At 44.7% G+C, this 26,281-nt stretch overlaps 2 protein-coding genes across 3 annotated transcripts in view; one reads left to right on the top strand and one right to left on the bottom strand.

Annotated features, from left to right (window-relative positions):
• The window catches only part of ABCG1 (ATP binding cassette subfamily G member 1), a 54,736-nt gene extending 40,412 nt beyond the window's left edge, over positions 1 to 14,324 (top strand). Inside the window, exons 8-15 of one of the 2 annotated variants that reach the window (XM_040054925.2) lie at positions 163 to 277; positions 976 to 1,124; positions 1,269 to 1,370; positions 2,477 to 2,645; positions 3,390 to 3,490; positions 4,494 to 4,652; positions 5,907 to 6,025; positions 7,396 to 14,324. In XM_040054925.2, coding sequence (XP_039910859.1) covers positions 163 to 277; positions 976 to 1,124; positions 1,269 to 1,370; positions 2,477 to 2,645; positions 3,390 to 3,490; positions 4,494 to 4,652; positions 5,907 to 6,025; positions 7,396 to 7,624 — 1,143 coding nt within the window. In that variant the 3' untranslated portion in view covers positions 7,625 to 14,324. The remainder of the gene's footprint in view (positions 1 to 162; positions 278 to 975; positions 1,125 to 1,268; positions 1,371 to 2,476; positions 2,646 to 3,389; positions 3,491 to 4,493; positions 4,653 to 5,906; positions 6,026 to 7,395) is intronic. The other variant, XM_040054926.2, reaches the window with a different exon arrangement.
• Positions 14,325 to 19,304: 4,980 nt separating this feature from the next.
• Positions 19,305 to 26,143, bottom strand: LOC120748665 (trefoil factor 1-like). The gene is made up of 4 exons (XM_040055281.1): positions 26,015 to 26,143; positions 24,919 to 25,065; positions 23,428 to 23,577; positions 19,305 to 19,348 (listed from the first exon to the last, which is right to left on the bottom strand). The coding sequence occupies exons 1-4, from the start codon at positions 26,094 to 26,096 to the stop codon at positions 19,305 to 19,307; spliced, it is 423 nt and encodes a 140-aa protein (XP_039911215.1). The 5' UTR covers positions 26,097 to 26,143.
• Positions 26,144 to 26,281: the final 138 nt, after the last annotated feature.

Here is a 26,281-nt window from a genome sequence, read left to right as displayed (position 1 = left end):
GTTAATTTCAAGTGGTGACAGATCTTCCCAAGGTGTTCCTCCCACAGGGACAAGGAGATGTTATAGGGCAACAGCTTCTCAAATTTGATACTATTTCACTTTTTTTCTTATTTATTTTTCTTCTGTTTTTTTTTTTCTTTTTCTTTTCTTCTTGTTTTCCAGCTCTATGTTCTAAGTCAAGGTCAGTGCATTTACCGTGGGAAGGTAACAAACCTCGTCCCTTACTTGAGAGATCTGGGGTTGAACTGTCCAACCTACCACAACCCAGCAGATTTTGGTAATGACGGCTTGAATAGTTTATTTCATTTATTTTGTATTTTATCATCACCTTCAGGGTGAAGGGCTGCTGTGATTTATACTTCTGTACATATATTCTTAAGTGCTTTGTCTATATATGAACCAAAATTCAAAATAAAATTAATCGGACTTTTTTTTCCTCAGTAATTTGAATGCCATCTAGTGGTGCAATTTAGTGAATATTTCTCTCTTGTTAGAAGTCCAGGTTCAGGAAATGAAAGATGAAGCATATTCTTTATTGTTTCATAGTAACTAATATTAGTAGCTTTTTTAAGTGGCTCCAGAATTCTGCTTGTTTTCTTTTCGCCTTGACCAATACCACAGTGGTACTGCACAGGTTAGAGCATTGGGGGTTTTTTCCAAGTTGTTTCCTAATTTAAAAAAATAAGGAAATGCCACAAAAATAGACTTTAGTCATTTTTTGTTGCCTGTATTCACTGCCCTTCCTCTGAACTGGTTCACTTAACTTCCAGGATGAAGAGATCTCCCTGAAGATTTATAGAAAGATGCATTCAAGTGCTGTTTGCATAGATATAAATCTGCACTTGGCATTTTAAAGCCCGTACTAGTTAAAAAAATCTGGTTCTGTCAGCGCTGCAGCAGCAGGGGGATTTAATAACGAGGCTTGCACCTGGTCAGCAGTGCAAAGCAATGAGTGAAACCTTCTTGTTTTTGCAGTCATGGAAGTGGCCTCTGGTGAATATGGGGACCAGAGCAGCCGCCTGGTGAGGGCTGTGAGGGAGAGGATCTGTGACACGGACTACAAGAGAGACGTGGCTGGGGAGAACGAGCTGAACCCCTTCCTGTGGCACCGGCCCTCTGAAGAGGTATTGTGTGCATCTCAGCTGCCAGGGGGGACGGATGGATTGATCCTGAGGCAGGGGGGGAGGCTCTGGGCACACTCAGCTGACGTGAGGGGGCTTTTGTGAATGGAAACCAAGCCAGGTTTATTCTGTGGTGTGTTTCTGCAGGACTCCTCCTCCACAGAAGGCTGCCACAGCTTCTCTGCCAGCTGCCTAACCCAGTTCTGCATCCTCTTCAAAAGAACTTTCCTCACCATCATGAGGGACTCGGTAAGAATGGCTGTGCAATAACTTCTGTAGCCCAAAAGTCTGTTCAGCTGGGTGTGAGGCAGTGTAACACACCTCAAAGGTCCTGTCCAGCAGCCCATCCATGAATTATCGCAGAATTTCAAAGGGAAGAGGCTGATCTTTCAGTCTTGCTGTTAGCTCTTCCACCTTCACTGTGAATGACAGCTTTCTGCACAGCACTCAGAAGCACCTGGCCTAAAAACCCAAAGTTTAAATCCCCTCTGTGCTGGCAGGTCCCTTAAAGTTATTAATCCTGCTGAAAGGTGAGTGGGAAGTGAGTGCTGTGTCACAAAATTAGGTTTCCCAGAAAATTCAGGATGGCAGAGATAATAATTTCAGTGTGATGTAAAGTTGCTACTTAAAGTCTTCATTTTTGGAAATGGAAAACCTGTAGATTAAAAGTTTGCTTCTTTGCCATAACCTGTTCTCCCTTCCTGCTTTTTATAAGTGCATTTGTCAACAAGGATTAATTAAGTTAATGAATTAAGATCAGGAGAAACTGTAACTGATTTGCTGATGCATAGATTGAAGGACAATGTTGTTTTTAATATATTTTTTTTCCTGCTCGACCCTAAAGGCTTACATTTGTTCCCAATGTTATTATTTCTTTTGTTCTTCCAAGCCTCTTGTGGGAATACTGTGATGCAGAGAAGGCACAGAAAGCTAATTTATTCCTGATGAAGTTCCTTTGGTCTGTACAATCCTGAAATGCCTTTTCTGCTTCTCTTCTGCTCTGGGGAAATTTATCTTTTAGTAGGAAAGTCTCTTTCCCCCAGTGAATAAGAGTAGTGGCTCCATGATATTGTCAGAGACTGAGATTTCATGCTGCAGCATTTGCAGTTCCTGCCCGTATTCCTGGAAGAGATTCTCGTGGGAAGCTCATAATTTTCCTTACCCAGTAGGAAATGGACATTTCTCATGGCAGGCCATTGGAACTAGATGATCTTTGAGGCCACCATTCAGTGATTTCTAGATAAGATTTTTCTGGACACGATTGCTCCTTTCCTGCGATCTGTCTGATTTCAGCCACGCTGTCACTGTGTTTGAGCGCAGCCTTTCTGATAAACGCCGCTCTTTGCTCCTCACAGGTCCTGACGCACCTGCGGATCACCTCGCACATCGGCATTGGGCTGCTCATTGGGTTGCTCTACTTGGGCATTGGCAACGAAGCCAAGAAAGTGCTCAGCAACTCGGGATTCCTCTTTTTCTCCATGTTGTTCCTCATGTTTGCCGCGCTCATGCCGACCGTCCTCACCTGTGAGCGCCGGGCGCCGCGTCCAGCGCAGGGGGGTGGGAGGCTGTTGGAGCGTGTCTGGTTTTTGGATAAGACAGCATTTGGCTTGTGATTCCACTTCTAAGACAGGTGGGGGGTTAAATCTTGCACCCACAGAAGCACTCCTGTGCAAGCAGGAGCTGGCTTGGCCTCTGGCACTTCTCCCTTCCCAGTTTTCCCAGTGGTTTTCAGCACAGCAGCATGAGTTCAGTGCTACAGTCCTGGACTGGAATTTCTCCTTATCTTAGTGCACCTCAGCCATGCCCTGAGCTCATGGTTGGACAGAGGGAGGATGGAATAATTTCTCTGGGGCTTCCAAGTTATGACTCCTGCTTAAAATCAGCTTATTCATGTGGTGTCAGAAGCAATGGACTGCTTCATACTTGCTTTTGGAGTGCTGTTACTTTGGATTCCCTCTTGGACCAAAAGGAATAGCCAAGTTCTTTAACTTTTGACACCACTTCCAATTGAAAAGTCCTCTTTAGGGGAGGTTCAGCTCACCTGGGTGGACTGGTCCTTAGTCTCAACAGTGAGCAGCTCTAGGGGCTGACCTCTAAGATTTCATTACAAATCACTGGAACTTCTGCTGCTCTGTCAAAGACCTGAGAGTTCCAGTCCCACCCTGGGACTGCAGCAGTGCAGGATTAGGTATGGGTGAATCGTATTGCTTTTACATGCAGCAGTATTGCACTCTGCCAGTCTAACTGGATAATCTGTGTTCTTTGCAGTCCCCCTTGAGATGGGAGTATTTCTCAGAGAGCATCTGAACTACTGGTACAGCCTGAAAGCATATTACCTGGCCAAAACCATGGCTGATGTTCCTTTTCAGGTACGTGCTCGACTCTTCGATAAAACAGAACCATTTAAGTTCATGAATGACAAACCCTTGCCAAGATTAGTGCTGGTATCTTATCCATTGGAATAGTGGGGGAGACGTGCATCTGTGTCTGGTGAAGCCTCAGGGATGAATCAGAAGCACCCTGAGAGTGGAGAACTTCACAAAAGCTGGGACCTGACCCAACATTCTTTGAATAAACACATGACCAGCTTTGCTTATTTGCAGGAGGGGAATTATGGAGGGATGGGAGTGGGATCTTGTACATATTGCTTCGGGCTCCAGGACGGTATGGATGGATGTAGATGAGATCTCTGAAGTTAGGTTGTAGAAGGTGTGGTTTATTACAAAGGGTATGGGGCCTTGCTTAGAGTTGCCAGGCACAACTCGTGGCAGGCCTTAGGGAGTGGGGGAAGGGAGATGTAGGGAGAGGAAATTCCAAGAGGAAGGTCCTAGGGGCAGGGTGCCAGGCAAGAGAGTCCAAGAGGCAAGAGACCGATCCACTCTCTCGGCCCCCTTATCAGAGGCTTCAAGGTGGGCTGGAACAAGGCTTGTGCCAATGTGGTTACAAATACCTGATACTTCAGGGGAGGGTTCCAGGTGTGGGATCAACCATACATTGGGGGTGAGACAGAACATCCCATTTGACCTTTGGCTCTATCTGCAGGTAACCTTCAGCTGGCCATATAATTTTTTTCCAGACATCCAGCAGCTAGGACATCTCAGACTTTGAAACTTGCTTTCAGTTCTATCTCACTTACAGGTTTCACATTCTCAGAATCTAAGCAGTCATATTTATAGGGCTTTCTAGTTTCATCCTCCCCAGCAGGATCTGTTTCCAAATGCCCGAGTAGAAATACAGGTGCCACACTCCTGCCATGTCATGGAAAGGCTGAGCGCTCTGGACTGATTGGAACCCCCCCACGTTTCTGTCTTACTCAGAGCAGCAGGGGATGCCTGGCTGTCAGGGGCTAACTCCCAGTGCATGTCCTTGCAGATCATGTTCCCTGTGGCTTACTGCAGCATCGTGTACTGGATGACTTCCCAGCCCTCCGACGCGCTGCGCTTCGTCCTCTTCGCGGCCCTGGGCACCATGACATCCCTGGTGGCTCAGTCCCTGGGCCTGCTCATAGGTGCAGCCTCCACATCCCTCCAGGTACTGATGGTGTTTCCATGGTCTCATGGGAGCACTGCTGTGTCCTGACTCTGCTCCCTGTCACTGCTGCAGTGTCCTCAGGGTGCTTGTTGAGAGGTGACTGATGCCTTAAGTGTTAGCTTCCATGTTTCAGATTCTGTGCTGTCTAGGAGTGTAGTTCTGAGCTTCAAGTTAAGTGCTAGTAAGCTCTGTTCACAGAGTAGGGAGACAAAACAAATCCTTTTCCTGAAGGACCAAGGAAAATGAGTTTCAGGCACAAAATTTTCAGGCCCAAAAGCACAAACAACTGTGGACTGAAGAAAGAAAACAAGAAAAGATAGGACTTCACAACCTGGAGCTGTAACTGGACAATTAAACTCCAATATGAAAATGGACCAAAACTTAGAAAAGTGTGAGACCTTGTGACCACTTGTCCATTTTGTGACCATTTTGGGTCCACCTTGGGTGCAGCCCTGGCCAGGCTCTTGTCCTACCCAAGGTGTATCCTTAAAGGCCTTTGAGTAAATACCTACTTTATTCTCCAGCTCTGCCTAGTCTCTGTTCCAGGTCAGCCTTCCCAAAGCATCATGACAGTCAGGAAGATTCTTGATGTTCCCCACTCACATCAGAGCTCAGACATGCCCTGGGTGTGAGGCTCTGAAGTTCCTGCCCCACCTGAAGGGGCTGTGCCTGCCCCTGTGTGGGTGGATTGTCCCTTGCTGTTCATCCCAGACTGAGCACGTCCTGGAAACTGCAGGACTGATGTATTTCTGCATCCCCACAAACTGGAAATTTTCCATGGTAGCTCAGGAGGATGTTCTTCCATGCATGTCCAAAAAAAATGTAGAAGGATAGGTAGGAAAAGACTTGCCCAAACCCCAGATTTCTGGAAATGGAGGGAGAGTGGCAGCTGTTGGCACAGCTGGAAGCTGGCCATGTAACTCCTGGCAGGAGATGTGCTGAGGTGCCCATTCCACAGCAGAACAGATGATTCTGACCTCGATATGCATTGATGCCTGACCAATATGCATCGATGCTCTCAAGATTTCTGCAGCAGAACGCTTGATTCCCTCTCTGTGGAGACCAGCATAGCCTTATCCTGCATAATCCCTGTACTTCTGCTCTTCATCTCACAAGAAAAAAATAAAAAATCAGCAATTTCCTAGTATTTCAAACTGTGATCATTTGGAGGAGTAGAATTTTTCCCAAGAGTAAGTTATTTTTTACTTTTTCCTGTCTCTCTGACAAGAGACACTTTATCCCTTCTGTTCACAGGTGGCAACTTTTGTGGGCCCAGTTACTGCCATCCCAGTCCTTCTGTTCTCTGGGTTTTTTGTCAGTTTTGACACCATCCCAACATACCTCCAGTGGATGTCCTACATTTCCTATGTCAGGTACTGCTTCACCCTCCCATCTGGAAATGCTGCTTGTTTGCCTTTGCTTGCTGGGTTGCTTGGTTATTTTGGGTGCCAAAGAAGAGGCTGTTCACAGCATGTTCCTTTAGAGTATAAACATACTCATACATGTGATGCAAACCACATTATCTCACTGCATTTTAAGTTGTGTGTGTTGTGAAATAAACAGGAACAGGCTACTGGCCACAAATCCATGTCAGTCCCTTTGAATTCAGTGGGATTGCATAGCATGAAAATTCTCCTGGATTTTGCAGTAGCGGGTTTATGAAACAACAGGGGCATCACCAGCTGAGAAATTGATGCCAGCACCTCATTTTGGAAGAAAATGTTGTATAATTCACTGCTGTACCCTAGATAGGTTTGTTGGATAAGGCCTGGTTTTAAGTTTTGCAGTAGCAGTGCCACAAGAGGCACAGGATTTGTGTCACCTCTAATTTAAGCTGCTGCTTTAAGATCCATAGGCACCTTACTTGCTGTCTGTGTCTGACACAGCTGTCTTAGGATGAGGCAATTCCCACCAGGAAACCCCTGGAGGGATAGTTTGGACTAGACACTGAAATGTTTATAGCTGAGATTAGAGGAGAGGGGAATTTTCCCGTTCCCCCTTTCCCCACCCTGCCCAAGCTGCACTATTACTGAGAAATCCCAGGCAAAAAAAAAAAAAAAAAAATCCTCTTTGTTGCCAAGTGAGGTCCTACACAGATTCCTGTCAAAGATAATGAGATGGCACCCCCTGAATTCATACTTAGAATTCAAGGTGAAGCCTTAAACCATTGCCTGGCTCGTGTGGGGTCTCTTGGAGCCCGAGGGAGCTTTCATATGCATGAGATCCATGACGGTTTGTTCCTTGCAAAAGCAGATCCTGGGAGCATTATCAGTGAAACCCTTAGTGCACAGAGGGAAGGAGAAGGGACGTTCTAGATTGATGCTGGTTTTAACATATTTCTGACTTCAAGCCATAATTGTATCCCTGTTAACAAAAAGGCCAAAAAGTAAAAAAAAAAAAAAAACAACAGCAAAATAATGATGTCACTTTTAAATGGGGAATTTCTGAACAGGAGCTGAAATTATGCTGCTTTCTGGTTTAGCATTTTTCCTTTGGAGGAATTGCACTGTGCACTAACTGGAAGCAGTTAAAGGCAAAACTCCTGCCCTTGTTCCCTCTTACATAAAATGCCTGTGACATGTGATGGGTCTGATTGCAGCAGGGATAGAACTGTGCCCCAAGACAGATGTGTCAGAACAATACTGAACCCCTCAGCGTTTCAGCTGAGCTCTCACAGGGACTGTGTTGCCCTTCTAACCAGATCATCAGGATTTTCCTTGTAACCCCTCCTCCTTCTGCCCAGGTACGGGTTTGAAGGAGTCATCCTCTCCATCTATGGACTGGATCGAGAAGATCTGCACTGCGACAAAGATGACACCTGCCATTTCCAAAAATCAGAGGCCATCCTGAAAGAACTGGATGTAGAAAATGCCAAACTTTACCTGGACTTCATCGTCCTCGGGATTTTCTTCTTCTCTCTGCGCCTGATTGCCTATTTTGTCCTCAGATACAAAATCCGAGCGGAGAGGTAAAGGAGAAGCAGCTAAAGCAATGCAGTAGGAGAACCTTAGACATGCAATAGAAGGCACTTGACATTGTCTCACTGTGGCAGGCTGGTCCCCAGTGCCCAGCCAGATGCTGTCCTGACCGAGCCCATGGAGAGCCACAATGGGATAGTGGACATACAGTGTTAAGCCAATCAGTCCAGTTGGGTTGGGTCATGTTTTCATCACACTTTCTAGCTTTAACTAGGAAGAAGAACTAGAAGGGAATCTTAACACCGCAGAACATCAATACCGAGGCAGTGTAACTGTAACGAGAAACCTGGCTGCAGGAGCCTTCCTTATGAAAACCAATTTTGGGATAAAGTCACCAGGATACCATTCCTGGTGGCCAGAATAGTGTAATGTCATCTCTAGCTGACAAGGTAGTGAGGTGCAAAATGAGGAATGCAAAGAAAATAGGATTCTCTCATCTTTTTAAATTTCATCTTTGCGGTTTTCTATGTATTGTTTTGCAATTCTTTTCCACAGAATTACCCCTTCTGGCTAAAAGTCTGTAAATGTATTAATAAGGTAAAGATATCTTTTTAATATGGATACTTTTTTAAAAGAAACCTAAAGTGATTCAAGTAATTATTTTTGTTTCTGTCTGAATTTAGAATTCTGGTGCTTTACTTGTCGAGCTGGTCTCATATCTGAAAACTGTAATACCAGGAGGAAAAGGCAGATTCTGAATCTGCACTAAACCTGTGGTCCCATTTGGAAGCAGCACTGGATAGCACATGCAGTTAGACATGGTCAAGCTGCCACTGAATGGTTGAAAAAAAATATTCTTTTGCAGTGTCTTTAAATCCTTAGTATTTGTGATATTTTGGGATACTAGCTCTGTTCATTATGTGTTTGATCTACCTCCTGCGACTGAAAAAACTCAAAGCACTCCAAGGCTCGTTTGTAATTGAATTGTGAAAGCAGGATCTGTCCCTAAAGTGATTGTTAAAGGAGTGCAAGAGCTGTCCACAGATCAAAGCTTGGGCTACTGTGTTAAAAACACCTGTGACTGCCTCATCCAGAGGTGTTCATTATATCTGCAACAAAAACTCTCCAAAAAACACTCAAATGACCTTGTAACGCTGCAGGTCTAATTATGCCGGGCAGTTTTGTTCTCATCCCAAAGTCTAATGCACAACACGAGAGTCAGTTGATCTGAACATCAGTAAAGCTGTTATTTTGGGCCATCTCACCTCTGTAAATTTGGCAGGGGGAATTATTCTGGTTCCAAGCTGAAATGTGAATTTTGTCACCAAATGTCACGGGTTTGGATTTTCAACCCAAAGTGAACCCACCATACTCACCTGGGGCACCTTGGCGAGCTCTGGTGCAAATTGCACCACGGCCTTCTGCCGTGACTGTGAATTTATCTTGGTGTCCCAGGCCCCCCAGGGAGGCCTCCACGTTCTGTAAGTGCGTTATTCCCATCAGGATGCTGAAGTCTCGCAGGCTGGAGGCAGCTCAGTGTCAGCAAACCCTTGAAGGAGCCCAACAGCCCATGGCAGCAGGGTGGATAAGAGGGACCTGGTGCATCTTCTGGCCCCCAGCAGTCAAAAATTCACAAACTTTTCCAAGTCTCCGTGGCTGTGTCTATCCTAGTGAAATAAATAGTGCCAGGGCCAGCTCTGTTAGTCCTCACACAGCTGGGGCTAATAGGAACGAGCCCTGCTCCGACTTCTACACAACCCAAACTGTCTGGAAAAGCTCTGGCTGTGCTGGGCTGCAGCTCTGCCATTTAGCAGGGGAGAAAATTGTTTCCCAGATTTCCTGGCCCGTGCCCAGGCTCTGTTTGATTTACGAATACAGACACAGACTGTGTGTATCTGTTAAACTCAGGACATCTGAACTAAGCCTGTGGTCTGGAAGGCTTTAAATCAAGTCACATATTTTAGGAAGGCCAGCTGAACTTTCCCTGGAAATAAGGTTTACCTGTGAAAACAAAATCAATCTTTACTGTAGAAGAAAAACCAAACTCCTTGCACAGCCTCTTTGCATAAGTTTTGTTGCTGTTTTTTCTCAGAAAGCTTTTGTACAGCTCTGCAGCATTTCCAGGCAATAATATATGGCTGTCAGATTTGAGAAATTAAAGAGTTTTGAGCTATTCTAAATAATACTCATAGCTGTGAACAGTTCTTAAACAAGGCACGAGCTCAAATCCCTTTAGCACAACGTGCCTTGATTATTTCAAGACTCTCCAAGTATTTGTGAATATTACAGGCAGTTCCAACACTTTTTGCAAGCAGACAAAGGAGCACACTTGCCAAATTCCTCTTGGGCTGCAGACTTCTGGTCCAAGCTGAGGTCAAAGAGTGTGACATCCCTGGCACTGAATACCTTCAGGGTTCATGTTTTGTGTTTACCAACACCATTTTCCAAATGCCACCCTGGCAATCCCTTGCAGTGTTCCACATGAGGTAACTTTGCTGCCATTTCCACGCTGGAATCTTGCAGGATGCTGTTCGCTCCCATCTAGACCAGTTTAGCTGTATGAATTCCTTGGATACTGTCATCTGTGCCTGTTCCTCTGTTTTTAGACTGCCTCATTTTATGTTTTTAGCCTCCAGCATGTCCTCCTGCGCTATAACTTTGTGTTGTGTTATGGCAGCCAAAAATCTGGTCCTCCATGGGTATTCCTTAGAAAATTACTGCTCTGGGAATATTTTTTGTCACTCTTTCTTTTGTTAGATACACTTTTCCCAGCCTTCTGCTGGCAGCATTTAGCTGAAAGTTGCTATTCTAAGGAATGCTTTCAGACTGTAGTATCCCAGTAAAGAAGTAATTCTCTGGAAACTCAGTGATACATGTAGATGAGATAATAATTTTTTTCCCTGCCTAGCTCACTACTTAACTAATGATCGCTCCTTTGTCACTGCTGTGGGACAGAAGCATTTAAATTCCATCCCAATTATGTTTTCATCTACTGCAAAGATTTTTAACGTAGTCTCAGGTTGGCTTTTTTTTTCTCTTGACGTGGAGGCAGATTCTAACAGGCTGGTATAAAACACATTCCCAGGTTAATGGGCTGAGCATGCAGGTGCTGTTGTGTTGAGCAGCACTTTGTGAAGCTCTGGAGGCTTCACTTGGAAGAATAATAAGGCCAGCAAGATTCTGAAGGCTTCAAATCCTCAATTTTCAAATCCTCGATTTTATAGCCATATCTAAAGAGCCATAAACCCTTTGAAATCAATGCCACTATTACCATTTGAACCAGTCACAGCCTGGCTAAAAGTCGTGTAAGAGGCTAAAGGTTTCTGAGGGTCACTTGAAAACTGAATGTATGATTTTTGTTGGGATTGCAGGAAGACTTTAGGGTCCTGTTGGCCTCCTTGTTCTGTCTTGACTTGTTTTGAGACGTTGCTTTGGTGACTGTGTGCATTAGTTAAGACTTTAGGTCCTTCACACTTCTTTTCGTTGTTTTTCTTCGTGGAAACTTGCATATAGTCTGAAAAACCCTGAAGGTTTTTAAAAATAACTTGAAGCATTATTATTTACAATTAAACAAAAGATTTGGAAAGCAGATTCTACTCAAGAAATTGAGAAGGTTCCACTGTTGCAGGTCAAAGGGAGTGGAAGAAGACTGGTGCTGAAATCCTCTTCAGCTCTTAAAATTTGGGGCACAGAGTACCTATTTTCATGAAAAGAGAGGAATACATGCACATGAAACAGGGAGAGCTGGTTATGTAAGTGGGAGATGATGAACCTGAGCCCAAGAACTGGATGTCTCAGGTGACTGACAGTTCCATCCACACTTTTGTGTCCAACTCTGTTCTCAGCAGAAAGGAATGTTTTATTTAACACTTGTTCCTGCAGGGAAGTGTGCTACACACTGACCTGTGCCACTCCAGTGATCCTCACAGAGGAGATCCTACCCGACCTATTTACACAATGCTGGGTGGGTTTGGGGGTTCCAGGAGCCGGGGGGAAGGCCAGCAAAGCAGATATCCCGGTGGGAGCCTCTTACAGACCACCCAACCAAGATGAAGAGGCGGATGAAATGTTCCATGGGAAGTCTTGTGATCCATGCCCCTTCCTCCTGTAGGAGACTTCAGCTTACCAGAGTCTGCTGGAAATTCAACACAGCGGAGAGGAAACAGCCCAGGAGGTTCCTGGGGCGTGTGGGAAGCAATTCCTGACACAGCTGGGGAGGGAACCAAGCAGTGGTGATGCCCCACTGGACCTGTTTGTGAACAGAGAAGGGCTGGGGGGTGGTGTGATGGTTGGGGATTCCTCTTGGGCGCAGTGAACGTGAATTGAGAGGTTTTGGTTCTCGGGGAGATGGAGGAGTGGCAGCAGAACTCCCACCTTGGACTTCTGAAGGGCAGACCGTGCTTGGGAGCTGGACTGGAGGAGTCCCTCAGGAGGCAGCCCTGAAGGTCAAAGAGGTCCAGGAAGACACAGGGATTCTTAAGAAGGAAATCCTACAGGCACAGCAGGAGCAGGCCATCCATCCCCGTGTGCCAAAGGGCTGGCCTGGCTGAGCAGAGAGCTTTGGCTGGAACTCAGGGAACAAAACAGGGTGTATGACCTTTGGAAGAAGGGGCAGGTGACCCAGCAGGACTATAGGGATGTTGTGAGGTTATGCAAGGAGAAATCAGAAGGGCCAAAGCCCAGCAAGAACTTAATCTGGCTACTGCTGTAAGAGACAATAAAAAATATTTCTGTAAAGAAAGCACTAAGGAGAGTCTCCATCCTTCATTGGAAGCCATCCTTTTGTTTCCTGCCAAACCAGCCCCACAGGGTGCAAGTGCTCAGGAATTTCTGCAAGTGTGGAGATCCATTTATAACAGATGATCATGTGAAAAGCTATTGGGAACTAGAAGTAGGCAGAAAATGGCACCGTGTCACGTCCTGTGTGACAGCTTGTCACAGGCTGATCACTGCAGTGCCACACAGCACTGGTGAGTGCATAAATTAAGTGCTGAGTGCCACTGGAGTTAATCAGGAGCTCTGCCATTAGTGAACAGGGGCAGTGGCATTTTCAGGGATCGACTCCTGCTGCCCTACTCTTAAATACCTGTTCCCATAATACACAAAGAAATTGTTGTGTATCCCACTGGGTGATTTTTATCAGCCCGCTTTTATCACTCTTCATATTACATGTCTAAAAGTTTCAGGCTGAGCTTGCAAACACAGCGAGTTTCATTTTAATCCTGTTTAATGCTTTATTTCTGTTTCTGTACATATTTCAAGTAGAGTTTCTGAAGGAGTAATTGTACCCGTAGAGCACAAAATTTAGCTGCAGTCTTTTTGTTATTTTGAAATCTTACGACGAATGATAATTTTATGCAGTTGTCAGCTGTAGAACTTTTCTCTAAGAGATTTAGATTTCTGTTGAGCCCGGTTGCCAGCACTGTAAAACAAAGGGTGACCAGTAAGGATGTGTCTCCTTTGGCACAAAACACTGCCATGGCTCAGCCTGCACTCTCTGAACTGGTTGTGCCTTCAAGACACATCCAGCTTTTGCTAGTTCTTTTTTTTCTTTTATTTATTTTAATTTTTTTTTTTCCGTGGGGGCTTCCATGCAGCTCAGCCCATGCCTGTCAAATGCTTGTGTCCCTTTTTACTGGATATTCATGGCTGCTGTCCATGTGGGGTGTGAACATGAGCTGCTTGGGAAGAGTGCAGGATGGTTAAAGGTGAAGGGGTGACTTTGGGAGCTCCTTGGAGCTACCAGAACCCCAATGTGCTGGATCTTTGGGTGTGCTGTACTCTTTCAAGAAGAAAAAAAAAAAGTCAAAAATGTCTTTTTAAGCAGATTGCAGGCCAACATGGAAGTGCTGCTTTTAAAGGTTGATAGGGCTTTCTATTTCAGTGGCATCTGTGATGTCTTTTTTTCTGACCCCATTGCAGCTTATTTTAGTGGCCCATTTAGGGTAATCATTATACAAACTCCTTTCTGCCACTTCCAGAAACCAGCTTTCCTGGCCTCTGTGATAATTATACCAGCCTTTACAAATGTGAATTAGTTGTTAATCAATAAAAAAAGAAACCATGGGAAAAATTATCTTAAATTATGGCAAAAGGAAATTAAATTTGAGACGATTACACTGATCTATCTTAAGAAGTTAACGAGTCCTGCAGTGGAGCCAAGCCTTTACCTGTGTCAGTAAAGATTTATCAAATACCTTATCTGAGTCAGCTGACCTTATTGTGAGATTCTGCCCTTGAACCTGTTAGTGAATTATTTAACATTCGGTTCTTTTGTTTTTTCAAAGCAAGAGTCAATGCAAGGTATGATTTCAAATCAGCGTGCTGAAGTGTGCATATTCTGAATATCTAATACGTCGTTGTTGTTTCTGTAATGCATTTGCATTACTATGAATCAATTTTATTCTGCTTCTCTAGAGACTATTGCTGCCTGCACGCTGTGATATATTTGCACTGTTGTAGATATATATATATACATACATATAATGTAATTATATTATGCAAACCATGTCTTTTTCAGGCTGCTTGTTACCTTTGTAGTTTACGCTTCCCGGTACAGTGGACCTGAGTAAAAAATGTGGGATGTGGGGCATTCTGATGATATATTACAGTAATAGAAAAATCTTTGTATATTTCTGTATACTTAATTACCTGTAAGAAGAGATTTGTACGTGCATTATTTTCCAAACTTAGGGCTTTGTTTTCTGAGACTAGAGAACATTTATGATAATGTAACACACACACAAAAACACACACACACAAAAAAATCAAATAAAGTGTTATTATTTTCAGACAGATGCCTTTGTTCATGTTATCACTCTGAGGGAAGTGGAAGATGTGTTGGTAGTGATAGATTTTTCACTGCCTGCTCCTTGATCCTGGCAGCCAGCAAGGGCATGGAATTGCCTGTTTCCAGTTGTGGTGGTTTCAGGTAACTCCCAGTACAGGTGGGTTACAGAAACACCCAGTGAAAATCCTCAAAAGCATGAACTGCAGTCACACTCTGGGTGGGAACTAGATGATATTTGAGGTCTCTTCCAACCTAAACAGGGCAAGCATCAGGGGCTGCCTCTCTGAGAAACCCTACACAGCTGAAGGACTTCCTAAACCACTGGCATTAATTACCTTTGTATTTTCATCCAATTTTGGTGGATATTTCTTCCACGGACTAATCTTCTGTTCATCTTGTGCTTGCTACCTGCGAGTGGCAGATGTTCCGTGTGCTGTTTCATTGCAAGAAGCAGGGAAGTATCACTCCCTGTTTTCCTACTGCTTGGCACTCTGGAATGAGTGGGTTTCTTCCTCCCTTCTCCCCAGCTGAAGAAAAGCTCTGTTTCATCCTGCCAGTCCCACCTGTCCACTTCCCATTTTAACAAGCGCCGTTCTCCCTCATTCTGCCACAGCACCTCTGCGATGTTCTGCAGCCGTCCGGGCATTTCTGTCACCAGGAAAGTCCTCAGCTGGTTTAGAAAGTCAGTATTTCCATTTCTGGTGTTTCTCCTGAAGATCCACATCGGCCAAGAAGGGACATGGTTTCTGTTCTGCTGCTTCCTCCTGCACTGGCAGGGGAACTCCTGGGCAGAAATCCTGACCTGTGTAAGGCCCCACGAACAATGTCAGTGCCAGGAGGAGGCCTCTGCTTTGGCAAATATTAACTTTGTCTGGGTAGCTTTTTAAGCATTTTTAAGGCTTTTGTTTCATGGTGTTTGTGTGTTGGACTTAAGGCCAAGCCTAGACAACATCACTGTCTCTGTGCCACCCATCCAGACCACCACAGCAACCAAATTACCTGCCTGGCTCACCACAGCTCAAAGAAAACTGCCCTTTTACAAGTACTCACTCATAAATAACATGAGTAGTGATGATTAGAGCATGGATTGCCCTAAGGATGCAATAGGATTAGATTTTCAAGATGGTTTTCTCGTGATGACAGAGATCATACTTTATGTTATGTTTTATAGCCCTGGAAATGATACTAGATTGAAGGAATTACGTTCCCAAAAACTAAATGCTTCCTGGTTCCCAGAAATTAAATGCCAACTGTTGTCCATAGATAGGGAGGGAAGAGGAAGAACGGGAGTCCTTCATAGCCTGAGTGGCAACATAAATTACTTTAAACATTTTATAGGGCAGTCAACGCTATTAAATAACCCAACCACACACTTCTCATTAGCAACACTGCAAAAATTAATATACCTCAATGCAACTGCCATCCAGTGTGCACTCCAAATGGATTCATAAAACAAAGAGCGTTTGAAAATAAAGGAAACTTTCTTTTCCAACAGTCATCCATTTAAATCCTGCATTGGAATGCAGGTTGAAAGGCATGGGAAGCCAAGGAGGAAGAGAGGGGCTGGCTGAGCATGGGAGGGTGCAGGGATCTGCCCAGGTGAGCAGTGAGCAGGTGCTGTGACATCTTCCCGTGGGACAGCCTTCATGAAGGGCTTGGTGGGAAGTCTTGCCAGCTCCATTTAGGGGCAGAAAAGCTGTCAAGGGCTGGATTAGTCAAACTGACACTAATTGCATCCATTTCTGTTGTTTAGTGCCTTTTAAATTTCATAGCCTCACTTGGTTCTGTGTCTTTTTTTTTTTTTTTTTTCTCCCATGCCTTGTAGATTTGTTCAAGATCTGTGGATTTTATTATGCACTGTTAACTCTGTGTGATGGCTTTTCTGGATTCTTGACATTCCTGTTCCAAACCTGCACCCACATGGGAAGGCTGAGGGAAAAAAGTCAATGCTATTCTTTTCCACAGACAGAGAACATTATCAAAACGTGAAGCTGATCCATTGTCAGCCTCTGACAGCAAAAACACCCCTCAGAGTTGCATTGTTTCCCCCAGTTCTTCCTAGCAGAGTAATTCTCTTATCCCACTGCCTGTTTTACTCTGCTGGACAGACAAAATAAAGCTCCACCAGTTCCTAGGTCCTTTTTTCTTATCCCCATGGCATCTGTAGAATCAAATATGAAGTAGATTTTTTGTCTTCATCAAGAGTCTTACAGGTGCTTTTTGTCTATCTCTTGAGTAAGAATGAGACAGTAACCCCAAAGAAGGAGAAAGTGACAGTAAACCTTTTGATTTTGCTCCTTCTGTTCATTGAAATTCTTATTCTGTGTCTTGGTGAAGCATTCCTTGGATGGGCATAATGCCAGGTCTCCAAAGAGGGTAAGAAGCAGGGGAAATGTCATTTTGTGGCAGGAAGGAGCTGGATTTTACTTACCAAATTTGCTTCTCTTTAAGCTTTCTGAAAAAAAACCACAGACTGGAGTGTCAGTCCACGCTGGTGGCAAGTCAGACCCCTGGGAATTTCCTAGAATTTCTGCAACAAGTTCAGCAATTATCATATTTGGCTCAGCTGCAGTGAGATATTTTAAATCAAGATCTCCAGATTCTCATTTCAGTTGTGGTGTTCTGGTACTGAATCCCTCAGAATTGCTGTTTACCAGAACAACCTTTTGCCGTGCTCTGAGACAGGAGCACATGTCGAAGGAAGCCTGAGAGACCTAACTCAGAGACAGGTTGGAACAGGACCCTACAACTGTGAGGTTTTTATCTTCTTTTCTTCATGATAGAGCCGGGATTAACACACGGGAGTCACAGTTTTTGTGTTTGGACTCGGTGTTTAATATTTCTTATCTATAATACAGCCTCACAAGCCGTGAGCTCTAACAAACAAAGCAGAAAATGGAGGTGTCACTAACTCTTTCCAAGGTTATTTAAGCATAAACTATCCAATAACGAGATGACACCTATATTATTTATGCTTGTAACCCAATAATTGAGCACACAAGGCTCTCAGTGCTGGCCTTTTTCACCCAATTAGAAAAAAACACCCGAAACGAAGAAGAAGATGGTGATGAAGAACTTAGACAATGCCTTAAATCCTCCATATTGCTTCACTTATATTACTATATACTAAAACCTTAAATATTAAGTTTTTCACCCTGTGAGTTCACACAATATTATTCAAACTACACACCCACAATCCCAGTGCTATCACTCAATTTCGGAAGGCTGTTCCATGGCCTCAAGTCAAATGCAGTTCTTGCTTGAGGGTCAGTGTCTTTTAGCACAGAAAGCTTGAAATTTTCAGCCTTCAGGGTTCCAACATACAAGGGTCTGGCTTCGTCTGGTGTCTTCTCTGAGGGGGGTTTCTGGGTGCCACCGTGGGTGTGCAAAGGGAGAGCACCAAAACACAAGAAGTTACCACAGCTGGGTGAACAGAAACACTGGTCTCCAGCAGAAAAGTACATGGTTTTCTTACCCTGCCCACCTCTGGTACACAGAAATTTTATGAAACGAAATTTTGTGAGGTGAAAAACGGAAATTTTACCATTCACTGGTAGGGCAAAGAGCACCCGAGGGTGGCAAACACTGGAAAAAAGAGGATCCTCTTCTACAGCACCTGAGTGCCACCCAGCTGGTTCTAGAACTTGAATGCATCCTGTGTTGCAGCACAGATATTTTACAGCAAAGTCTGTTTGTCTGGATGTTTTTTTCTCTTACTGAGGGCAATTTGTAGCCCTATTGTGCACCTGAAGTGTGCTGAGACAGAGATCATCCAGTTCTCTAAAGGAGTTGGGCAGCTCACGTTCATTCACCAACACTGGCAGCTTTCAAACACTTTAGAAGAAGGCTCAGATGAGGGGAAAAAGCCTTCAGACTAATAATGGATTCTTCTGCCCAAAGAGGACTATTGTTTCTGGCAGAGTGCTGCTTGGAAAACTCACCTGAGAGCTTCTGAAACTCTCACCTGAGCTTTGCTCCTCAGGAAGGTTTAGCAGTCATCACCCCAGAGTAGTGAATTTTCTTCTTTGGCCCCAGTCTGGCAGCGAGGGCAACCTCTTGAAAACTGAATCTGGGTCTGGAGATCACCATTCTGCCTGGGTTTTAGCACAGGGAACCAGGTTTGGTTCTGGTGTTTTATTTTCTGTTCTCCAAGCTGTTTACTGGCATCATGGTGGAGTTTTCAAGCTTTAGTAAAGCCGGTAACTCTCACAGAGACCTGCGGCAGCACCGTGTGACTTGGCTGCTCTCAACAGAGGAAGATTTCGGTTTCCACATTCTTTGTCACTTCAGTTTAGCACCTTGTCTGAAATCTTTCTTTTGAGCACGAGGTTTGCCAAAGGAGGTGTGTGACACTGTGGCAGGGTCCATGCCCTACCCGGAGTCACTTGGGAACAGCACCTGAAGCAAGTGACACATTTTTAAAAACCACTTTTTTTTGGTGTTTTGTTTTGGAGGTGTTTGCAGTTAAATCCCTTGTTCACATGGCTACAGGTTTGCTCTTTGTTGCTAGCACCCATCTGCTCCGAGCTCCTTGTCTGTCCTAGTTTTCTCCAGTTAGTTCTCCCTGTCAGCCAAACAGAGCTTTCCTGATTACTTCAAAATGAACATTTCAGAGACCTTTCCCTTGGCGACAATTACTTTAAAAGCCAGTACAACATCTTCACTCGCTGAAGCACCGTTCCAATCAATCTGCAATGTCAAACATGTTCTATTATTCAGCCTTTATTGGAAGCTGGAGCTCCGGTGGCACTCAGCTGCCATGGTTGCAGTTTAGGACTATCGGGTATTTGGGGTTTTGAACGTCATTCACTGCGTAATGGCCCATCAGCACAAAGCCTTCGTGTCACAAATTGACACAAATGGGTTCCTGTGGCACCTTTGCTGACGAAAATCACAACGCTGACCTACTTCTGCTCCCCACCAGAAGAATATTCAGAACTTTGTTTACTTATTTAGCGCTCGCTGCGCGGCGATGCGGGTGCGCGGAGCTGCAGATAAAAAGGGTGCGTGAAAAACGAAGTTCACTTTCTTGGTAAAATTCATAAAGTTTTAATAATTTTTTTTAAAAGAGGAGACAATTAGGAGACAGAATAAAGCAAATAGTTAAATGGCCAGGGTGCCTTGTATTCAGCCAAGAACACACCTTTACCCTCTTAGAAACACTTCTTTAAATGCACCAGCATATTGCGTATTCATAGACCTTGATGCATTATTCAACCATTCCTTTGAGTTTAGATGTTCTCTAGGTTTCAACTCCCTCACCCCAACCTGCCCCCATTCCATCTTACAGATCAATTCAACATTTTATTACTCCTTGTGGCTTCATTCTGCAGATTAAACCTCCTTGTGGCTCCACTCTGTCCCTGATAACAGAGGATCAATAAATTCTTCCTTTTGGAGTTCTGGGGTCTGTCACCATTATCTACATCCAGATAATCTGAGAGTGTGGGGAATTGCCTGACTATCTTTACCATTTTTCTGTGTTAGCCACATGAACAAAAGGCATTCTACATACCATGCTACAGTCCAAGATATCTATCTATCTATCTATCTATCTATCTATCTATCTATCTATCTATCTATCTCTCACACTACTATTTCTAAGTCTTGTTCATAAACTAACGTCATACAGCAAAGTTTTCTAACATTATACGTACAGCATTCATTTTTAATATTTGCGAAAAGCCAATAATATCATATGTACTAATGGCAGGTGAGTCTTCATCCAAGGCTTTTTCTCTCTGAGGCTGGAAATGTTGTCCATGGACACTGACTCAGGTGAGGGGAGCCCTCAGGGAGATGCTGAAGGGGAGGAGAGGAAGGTCCCTCCTGTTGTAGCCACATCTCTGCAGGTCCTGCACACTTCTCTTTATTGTGCACTCCTGGTTTTGGGTTCTCACTTTTCTCTGCCTTGGCTCTGCCTGTTGTCTTTAAACCCTCAGCAACTGCGGCTTTCCACTCTGTTTCTGCCAGCTTTATTTTCTCACCAAAAATGTTACTTTTTAGAATTCTAGGCAGTTTTTTTCAGGTTCATTTGTGTGGGTGTTGACAACAGGACAACAGTCTACCTTGAGAGACCTCGAGCACTCCCCGAATGTAAATTCCCAGAATAGACATCATCCCTTCAGGCTTAGTGATGATGGCATATCCTTAGGTAATAATTATTAGTGCTAATTCTGATTTATGACCCCAAATGTCTGGAGCAGCTGCATGACCCAGTGGTGGCTTAGCCCATGGGAATGCTTTGTCCCAGCACAGCAGTTCAGGGTTTTTGCAGGTGACATCATGTCCAGGGATGATGCTGAGGGCACTTGGTTTGTTCAGGCTGGAGAAGAGGAGACTGAGGGGAGACCTCAGTGCAGTTACAGCTTCCTCACAAGGGGAAGAGCAGGGGCAGGCACTGATCTCTGCTCTGTGGTGACACTGACACAGAGGGAATGGCCTGAAGATGTGTCAGGGCAGGTTTAAGTTGGATATCAGGAAAATGTCCTTCCCCCAGAGGGTGGCTGGGCACTGAACAGGCTCCCCAGGGCAGTGGTCACAGCACCAGCCTGGCAGAGATCAAGGAGAGTTTGAGCAACCCTTCCAGGCACAGGGATTCTTGGGGCTGTGCAGGGCCAGGAGTTGGATTTGATTTTTCTGGCTCCCTCCCAACTCAACATTTTCTGTGATTCCTTGAAACACCTCCAAAGACCTTCAGTGCACTGCTCAGTTTATTGCTCATATCTCGTATATATTGTTCATATATGGTATCCAGCCATATTCAAATCATATTATTGAGTCTGTTGGAAGAGGTTGATGAATGACTAATTTTTTACCTGCCTGTATAAATTTACTCATCACTAAAGTGTACAGATCATTAGGGATTATTGGGGATTATTAGGGAATTTTATTAATATATATATATATAAAAATATATTTGGATTATTAGGGATTTTAGGGATTATTAGGGCTGTGCAGGGCCAGGAGTTGGATTTTTGTGGGTCCCTTCCAACTCAGCATTTTCTCATTCCTTGAGGCACCTCCAAACACCTTCAGTACACTGGTCAGTTTATTGCTCCTATTACAACTGGTGTCTGACCATATTCAAATTTTCTTATTATAATATATAATACTCTCATATTATTGAGTCTGTTGGAAGTGGTTTATAAACCTGCCTGGATAAACTTGCTCATCAGTAAAATGTACAAGGATGAATCAAACCTCCAAGGATGCATGTCAAGGATAAAAATTTTTACAGTGGGGGTGGTGAAAGGCTGCAACAGGTTGCTCAGAGAAGTGAAAAATCCCTGGAAAAGTTCAAGGATAGATCAAATAGGGCTAGGAGCAACCTGATCGAGTTGAAGATGTCCTTGCTCACTGTGGGGGGGTTGGATTAGATCACCTTTTAAGGTCTCTCCAGGTAAACCACTCTATGATTCTGTGTCTCCCATCTTTTTCTCCCTCCTTGCAGCACAGCCCTGTACAGCTGTTCTCCCCTGCTGAGCCCTGAGCACAGTTTGCTGCTGCAGCAGCAGTCTTAGGTTGCCCATTTTATTCCCAACACGGCTCTTAGAGGCTCTTTATTGGGCTCTTCACTGAGCTCTCACCCAGCTGAAGCAGGGGAGCATTAAGGACTCCCAGGACAAAGCAGCCACACAGACACCAGGAGCTTCTCCTGTGTCTGTCAAGACTCAGCAGCTCCGTTTCAGGTTTAGGCCAGGGTTGGGAGAGCCTGTGTGTTGCTTTTAGTGTTGCAGAGACATTTTCTGGGCATGGTCCATGGGACCTGCTTGTGGTGACACCAGAGACAGGGAGATGCAGAGAGCAGGAGGTGTTTGAGTCAGGCCAGCTCTGTGATCAGCTAACAAAGATACCCTTCCCTAAATCTCAAGGGGGGAAAAAAAAGCCCAAACCCACAGCTGAACCTATAAAAAGGCAAACTCTGAATATTTCCAGCATTCAGAAGGGCGGGTGGTCCGTGTGGTGCCAGCTAACAAATTCAAGCAGTCACTTGCAAGTGTGAAGTGTAACTAACACAAAAAGCTGAGTGCCGTGTTCCTTTTGGAAGCACTGGTGCCTGCTCCCTCATCAGCAGGTTGCTGACATGCCAAATTTCCTGGGAAACAGAGAAATACACAGCTTTAAAATAAAGACAGCAGAAAAAAATAAACACTCACAAGTTGTGTCGTAGTTCTTTTATTACAGTGAAAACCTGTGCAGTGCTAGCCTACTGAGAGAATAAAAGCTACCAGTAACTTTTCATCAGAAGGGACTCAATCCCAGATTAAAAAAAAAAACAAAAAAAACCCAAAAAAAACCAAAACCAAAAACAGCCTAGAAACTGTGGCTGTTGCAAAATATAAAGTCTGAGTTGGGACATCCGTCTGTCGTTCCATTGGAGTAGATCCAAAGATTGCAAAGTTCTCGATGGAAGTTCCTCGTTTAACAAGCTGGGGAGGTAAAGAGGAGAAGCAGATTAAGGGACATGTTTTCTCCATAAATCACACAAGATGCTAGGAAGTGTTTTGCCTCAGTGCAGGACATCCAAAAGGCAATTTTTTAGCCATCTTGACCAACCCCCATCTGTAGATGTGTTTCCCAGTTATGATCCAGATCAGTAAATTCTGGTGAACTGTATGTAGTACAGTAGTACTGTAGTACAGTGTAGCTGAGGTTGTTAAATTGGCTATTAAATATGCTGAAGGACCAATCCTAACTCAAACAAAGTTAGCTGGGGACCAGAAATTTCTGTAAGTTTGATTCCACATTTCCAAAGCAAAGCCTTTTAGCTCTCATGCTAGTAAGGTGGATGGCTGCACCTCTGCTGTGGGATTTGCTGGGGTCTTTGAGCTCCCACCTAAGCCCAGACTGTCACACTGCCCACAGATCCCTGGCTCAGATGCATCAGCAGCACTCCACTCTCTGTACAAGAAGCTGGTTTTTTAGGGTTTAGCCACCTTTTTCTGCTCACACCCTTAGGATTCTCTGGCTGGCCCAGCACACCAAGCCTGGGCAGGGCAGGGACACTACCAGGAGCTGCGGAGCACCCACAGGGACACGGGGGACATCTCCTGTGGGACATTACCTTCCTCCACGGTGCGGTGGTAGAAGCACCAGGGGACACCGGCGGGGTGTGCCCTGAAGCAGCAGCCCTTCCTTGTGCAGTCCCTGGGCTTGATGCCAGGGTAGCCACAGTTTATCCTGGTGTAGGGATCGTTGGGACATATTTTCTTCACTGTGTAAAGCCAAAAAATGAAAAACAAAGGAAGGACAATGTGTCACTTCGTGGCGGTGATGTAATTCCCAAGTAAAAGGCAGGACACAAAGGTGAGGTCACCGGGCAGATGTGATGGCCATGATGGCCTTCCCTGAACCAATTTCAGCCAGCAGATTCACCCAAACCCTCACCCAGCCTCCCAGGCTAAAGTAAATCCCAAAGAGTGATGAATTGCTGCTGTGCCCCAGGGATAAGAGGAGGCAAAATTCACCCCTGGAAGTGCCTGGCAGCAGCTTGTCTTTACCTTTCCTAAATCCAGCAATGGGGTGAAAAGTCCTGTGTCTTCTGTAGTGGTAGCACATACACTGGCCTCAGACCAGGGTATGTCCATGACCTAACCCCAGAGCAGCCTGACTAACACAAGGAGAGGACCACCCAGCCCTCTCTGCATGCCAGCTTCAGTTACAGAAAGGAAAAAAGCCTTTTAGGAGGAAATCACAGCTCTTCCAGGCACTTAAAACTGAAATCCCAAGAGATTATACCACCCATCTTGAATACTTCAGTTTTCCTCTCATGGAGCAGTTCTGCTCAGAAAAGCAATTCTATTAAAATGGCACACTAAGCTGCTGCTGCGTGTTTTTCAAGGTTTGTAAGAATTGCAAACAGTGCTCAAAAGCAATTTGTTTTTTTCCCTGCTGTAATCCTGATCCCTGTTCACTAATCTCAATTTATATCAGGTTCTTCTGTTGGGCAGCATTGCCTTTGCACTCTCATTTCCTTTCATGTCACCTGTGCAGGTGCTGAGACTGCTCTGAAGTTCTTCTATGAAGGAGCTGTGCTGTCAGCCCAGCAAAGGTAGCTTAGATACTGAGATAAGTAACACTGCTAATTACACTCCATTACTTAACACAGTTATGTAAAATATACAGCTAATCCTAGAAAGACTGGGAGAGCAGCTCTTATCCTCTCTGAGAAAATAACGGTAAAAAACAGAAGCAGGATGCTGACAGATGTCAAACAAGTAGCCACACAGCAAACGCACTCAAATAAATGCTGAGTATCCTCTGCTCTACCCATGGACAAGACCACAAATGACACTGAAATGTCTCTAAGTAATCAGCACAGGCTGTTTGATAACTAGAAGCCTGAAGGAAGAGGAAATATATTGTGTGAAGAGGATGAAGCAGAAGTCTGACGGGTAAGCGAGGCTTGACTTTGCATTTTACTGCCACTGATCTCCTAACAGAGGTTTGTGCCCACTTTCCTTGGCTAAGGAGAAAAGCAGAGCTGCTCCCTGGTTGTACAGGTTTCTGGATAACCAAACACAAGGTAAAACAGGGTTTCTGAAAGAGACATTACCTTTCTTTGCTTTAGGATTGTAGCACCAGGGGACGCTGGGGACTGAAGCGTTGAAGCAGCAGCCAATTTTCTTGCATTCTGCTGCTGAGATGCCCGGGTAGCCACAGTTTGTCCTTTCTTTGGGAACCACTTTACACTGGCATTTTGCTGTTCAGGACAGAAGGAGCAGGTTACAGGCTGTCAGTTTGCGCACTTGTAATGGAGGAGTGTTAATCAAATTCTCACTAGGAACAATGCTCTTTCTCTAGATGCTTTCCATCTTTTCGGTTCCCTGCTAAGACCACAACCTGAGAGGTTTAAAAGTTGCTTTTAAACCTCTACCAGTTTTGGTCAGAGCTGTACAACACACTTTGAGAGTCTGTGGTCTCACTTGCAGCCGAGCCAGCCCAGCACAGTGGGGTTTGTAGGCTTCGAATCGACCACACCAAAAGGGAAATCCCAAGAATTTCAACTATCATGCTATTAAATGTTTGCCGCTTTGCCCATCTCATGTGAAGAGGAAAAGACTTAAGAGCCCAGTGGATATTCAAACAGGTGTAAAGATAAAATCTTTGCTGTCTTGACAGGTGATTATAAAATATAGGATGTGCAAATAGCTGCAGCTATGCTTTTAACATTTTAAGTCATATGCACAGTCAGGCACAACCAAGACATTCTGGAGCTGTCCTCCAGCTGTCATTGAGTTTCTTGCTTTCCACTTCTGGAGCTGTCTAAATCACTTGCCTTTAAATGAAGAGGCAGATAGACTCCTTTAAAACTGTATTCACATGGCAAAGCAGCACAAACCAAACACCAGAAGAAAATTTAGACAAAGCTGGCTCCTGTTCCAGCCCTGGTCTTGCTCTAAGTGACCTCCTCTGCCTTTGCAGCGGGTTCCTGGTTATTCCAACAACACAAAGAGTTCAGCTGCAGTCTTTCACGTTTTGCTACAGATCTCTCTGATAAAAATTAAAAAGCAGGCTCCACTTGGGGAATCAAGAGCAGCACACAAAGCCATTTGCTGCCTGGTCTGTTAAAGCTGACAGGCTCTGCCTGCAGTCGGTGGGATCAGGGTCCCACACGTACCTGGAAGGCAACAGCACATGGATGCACTTACTTGGAGGTGCAGCTCCCTCTGTCAGGGTGCTGAGGGCTACGACCAGGGTGACGGAGAGCGCACAGACCACCTTGAGATCCATGCTCTTGCAAGAGGAGAGGTGCTGCCTTCCCGGGAAGCCGCGGGTTTTATGCGCTGCCCGTGTTTGCCCAGTGAGGTCTGATAACATTGTTCCATCTGAAGCTTCACCCAGAAGGCTGCGTTTTCTTTTGTTTGGTTAGGAAGTGTTGCCATGCATATTTTGATATCCCAGAGATAAATTTCTGG

Source organism: Hirundo rustica, chromosome 2 (assembly GCF_015227805.2).
Source record: "Hirundo rustica isolate bHirRus1 chromosome 2, bHirRus1.pri.v3, whole genome shotgun sequence".
Lineage (NCBI taxonomy): Eukaryota > Metazoa > Chordata > Aves > Passeriformes > Hirundinidae > Hirundo > Hirundo rustica.
The sequence above is the reverse complement of the archived record's forward strand: the minus strand, read 5'-3'. Positions and strand labels throughout refer to the sequence as shown.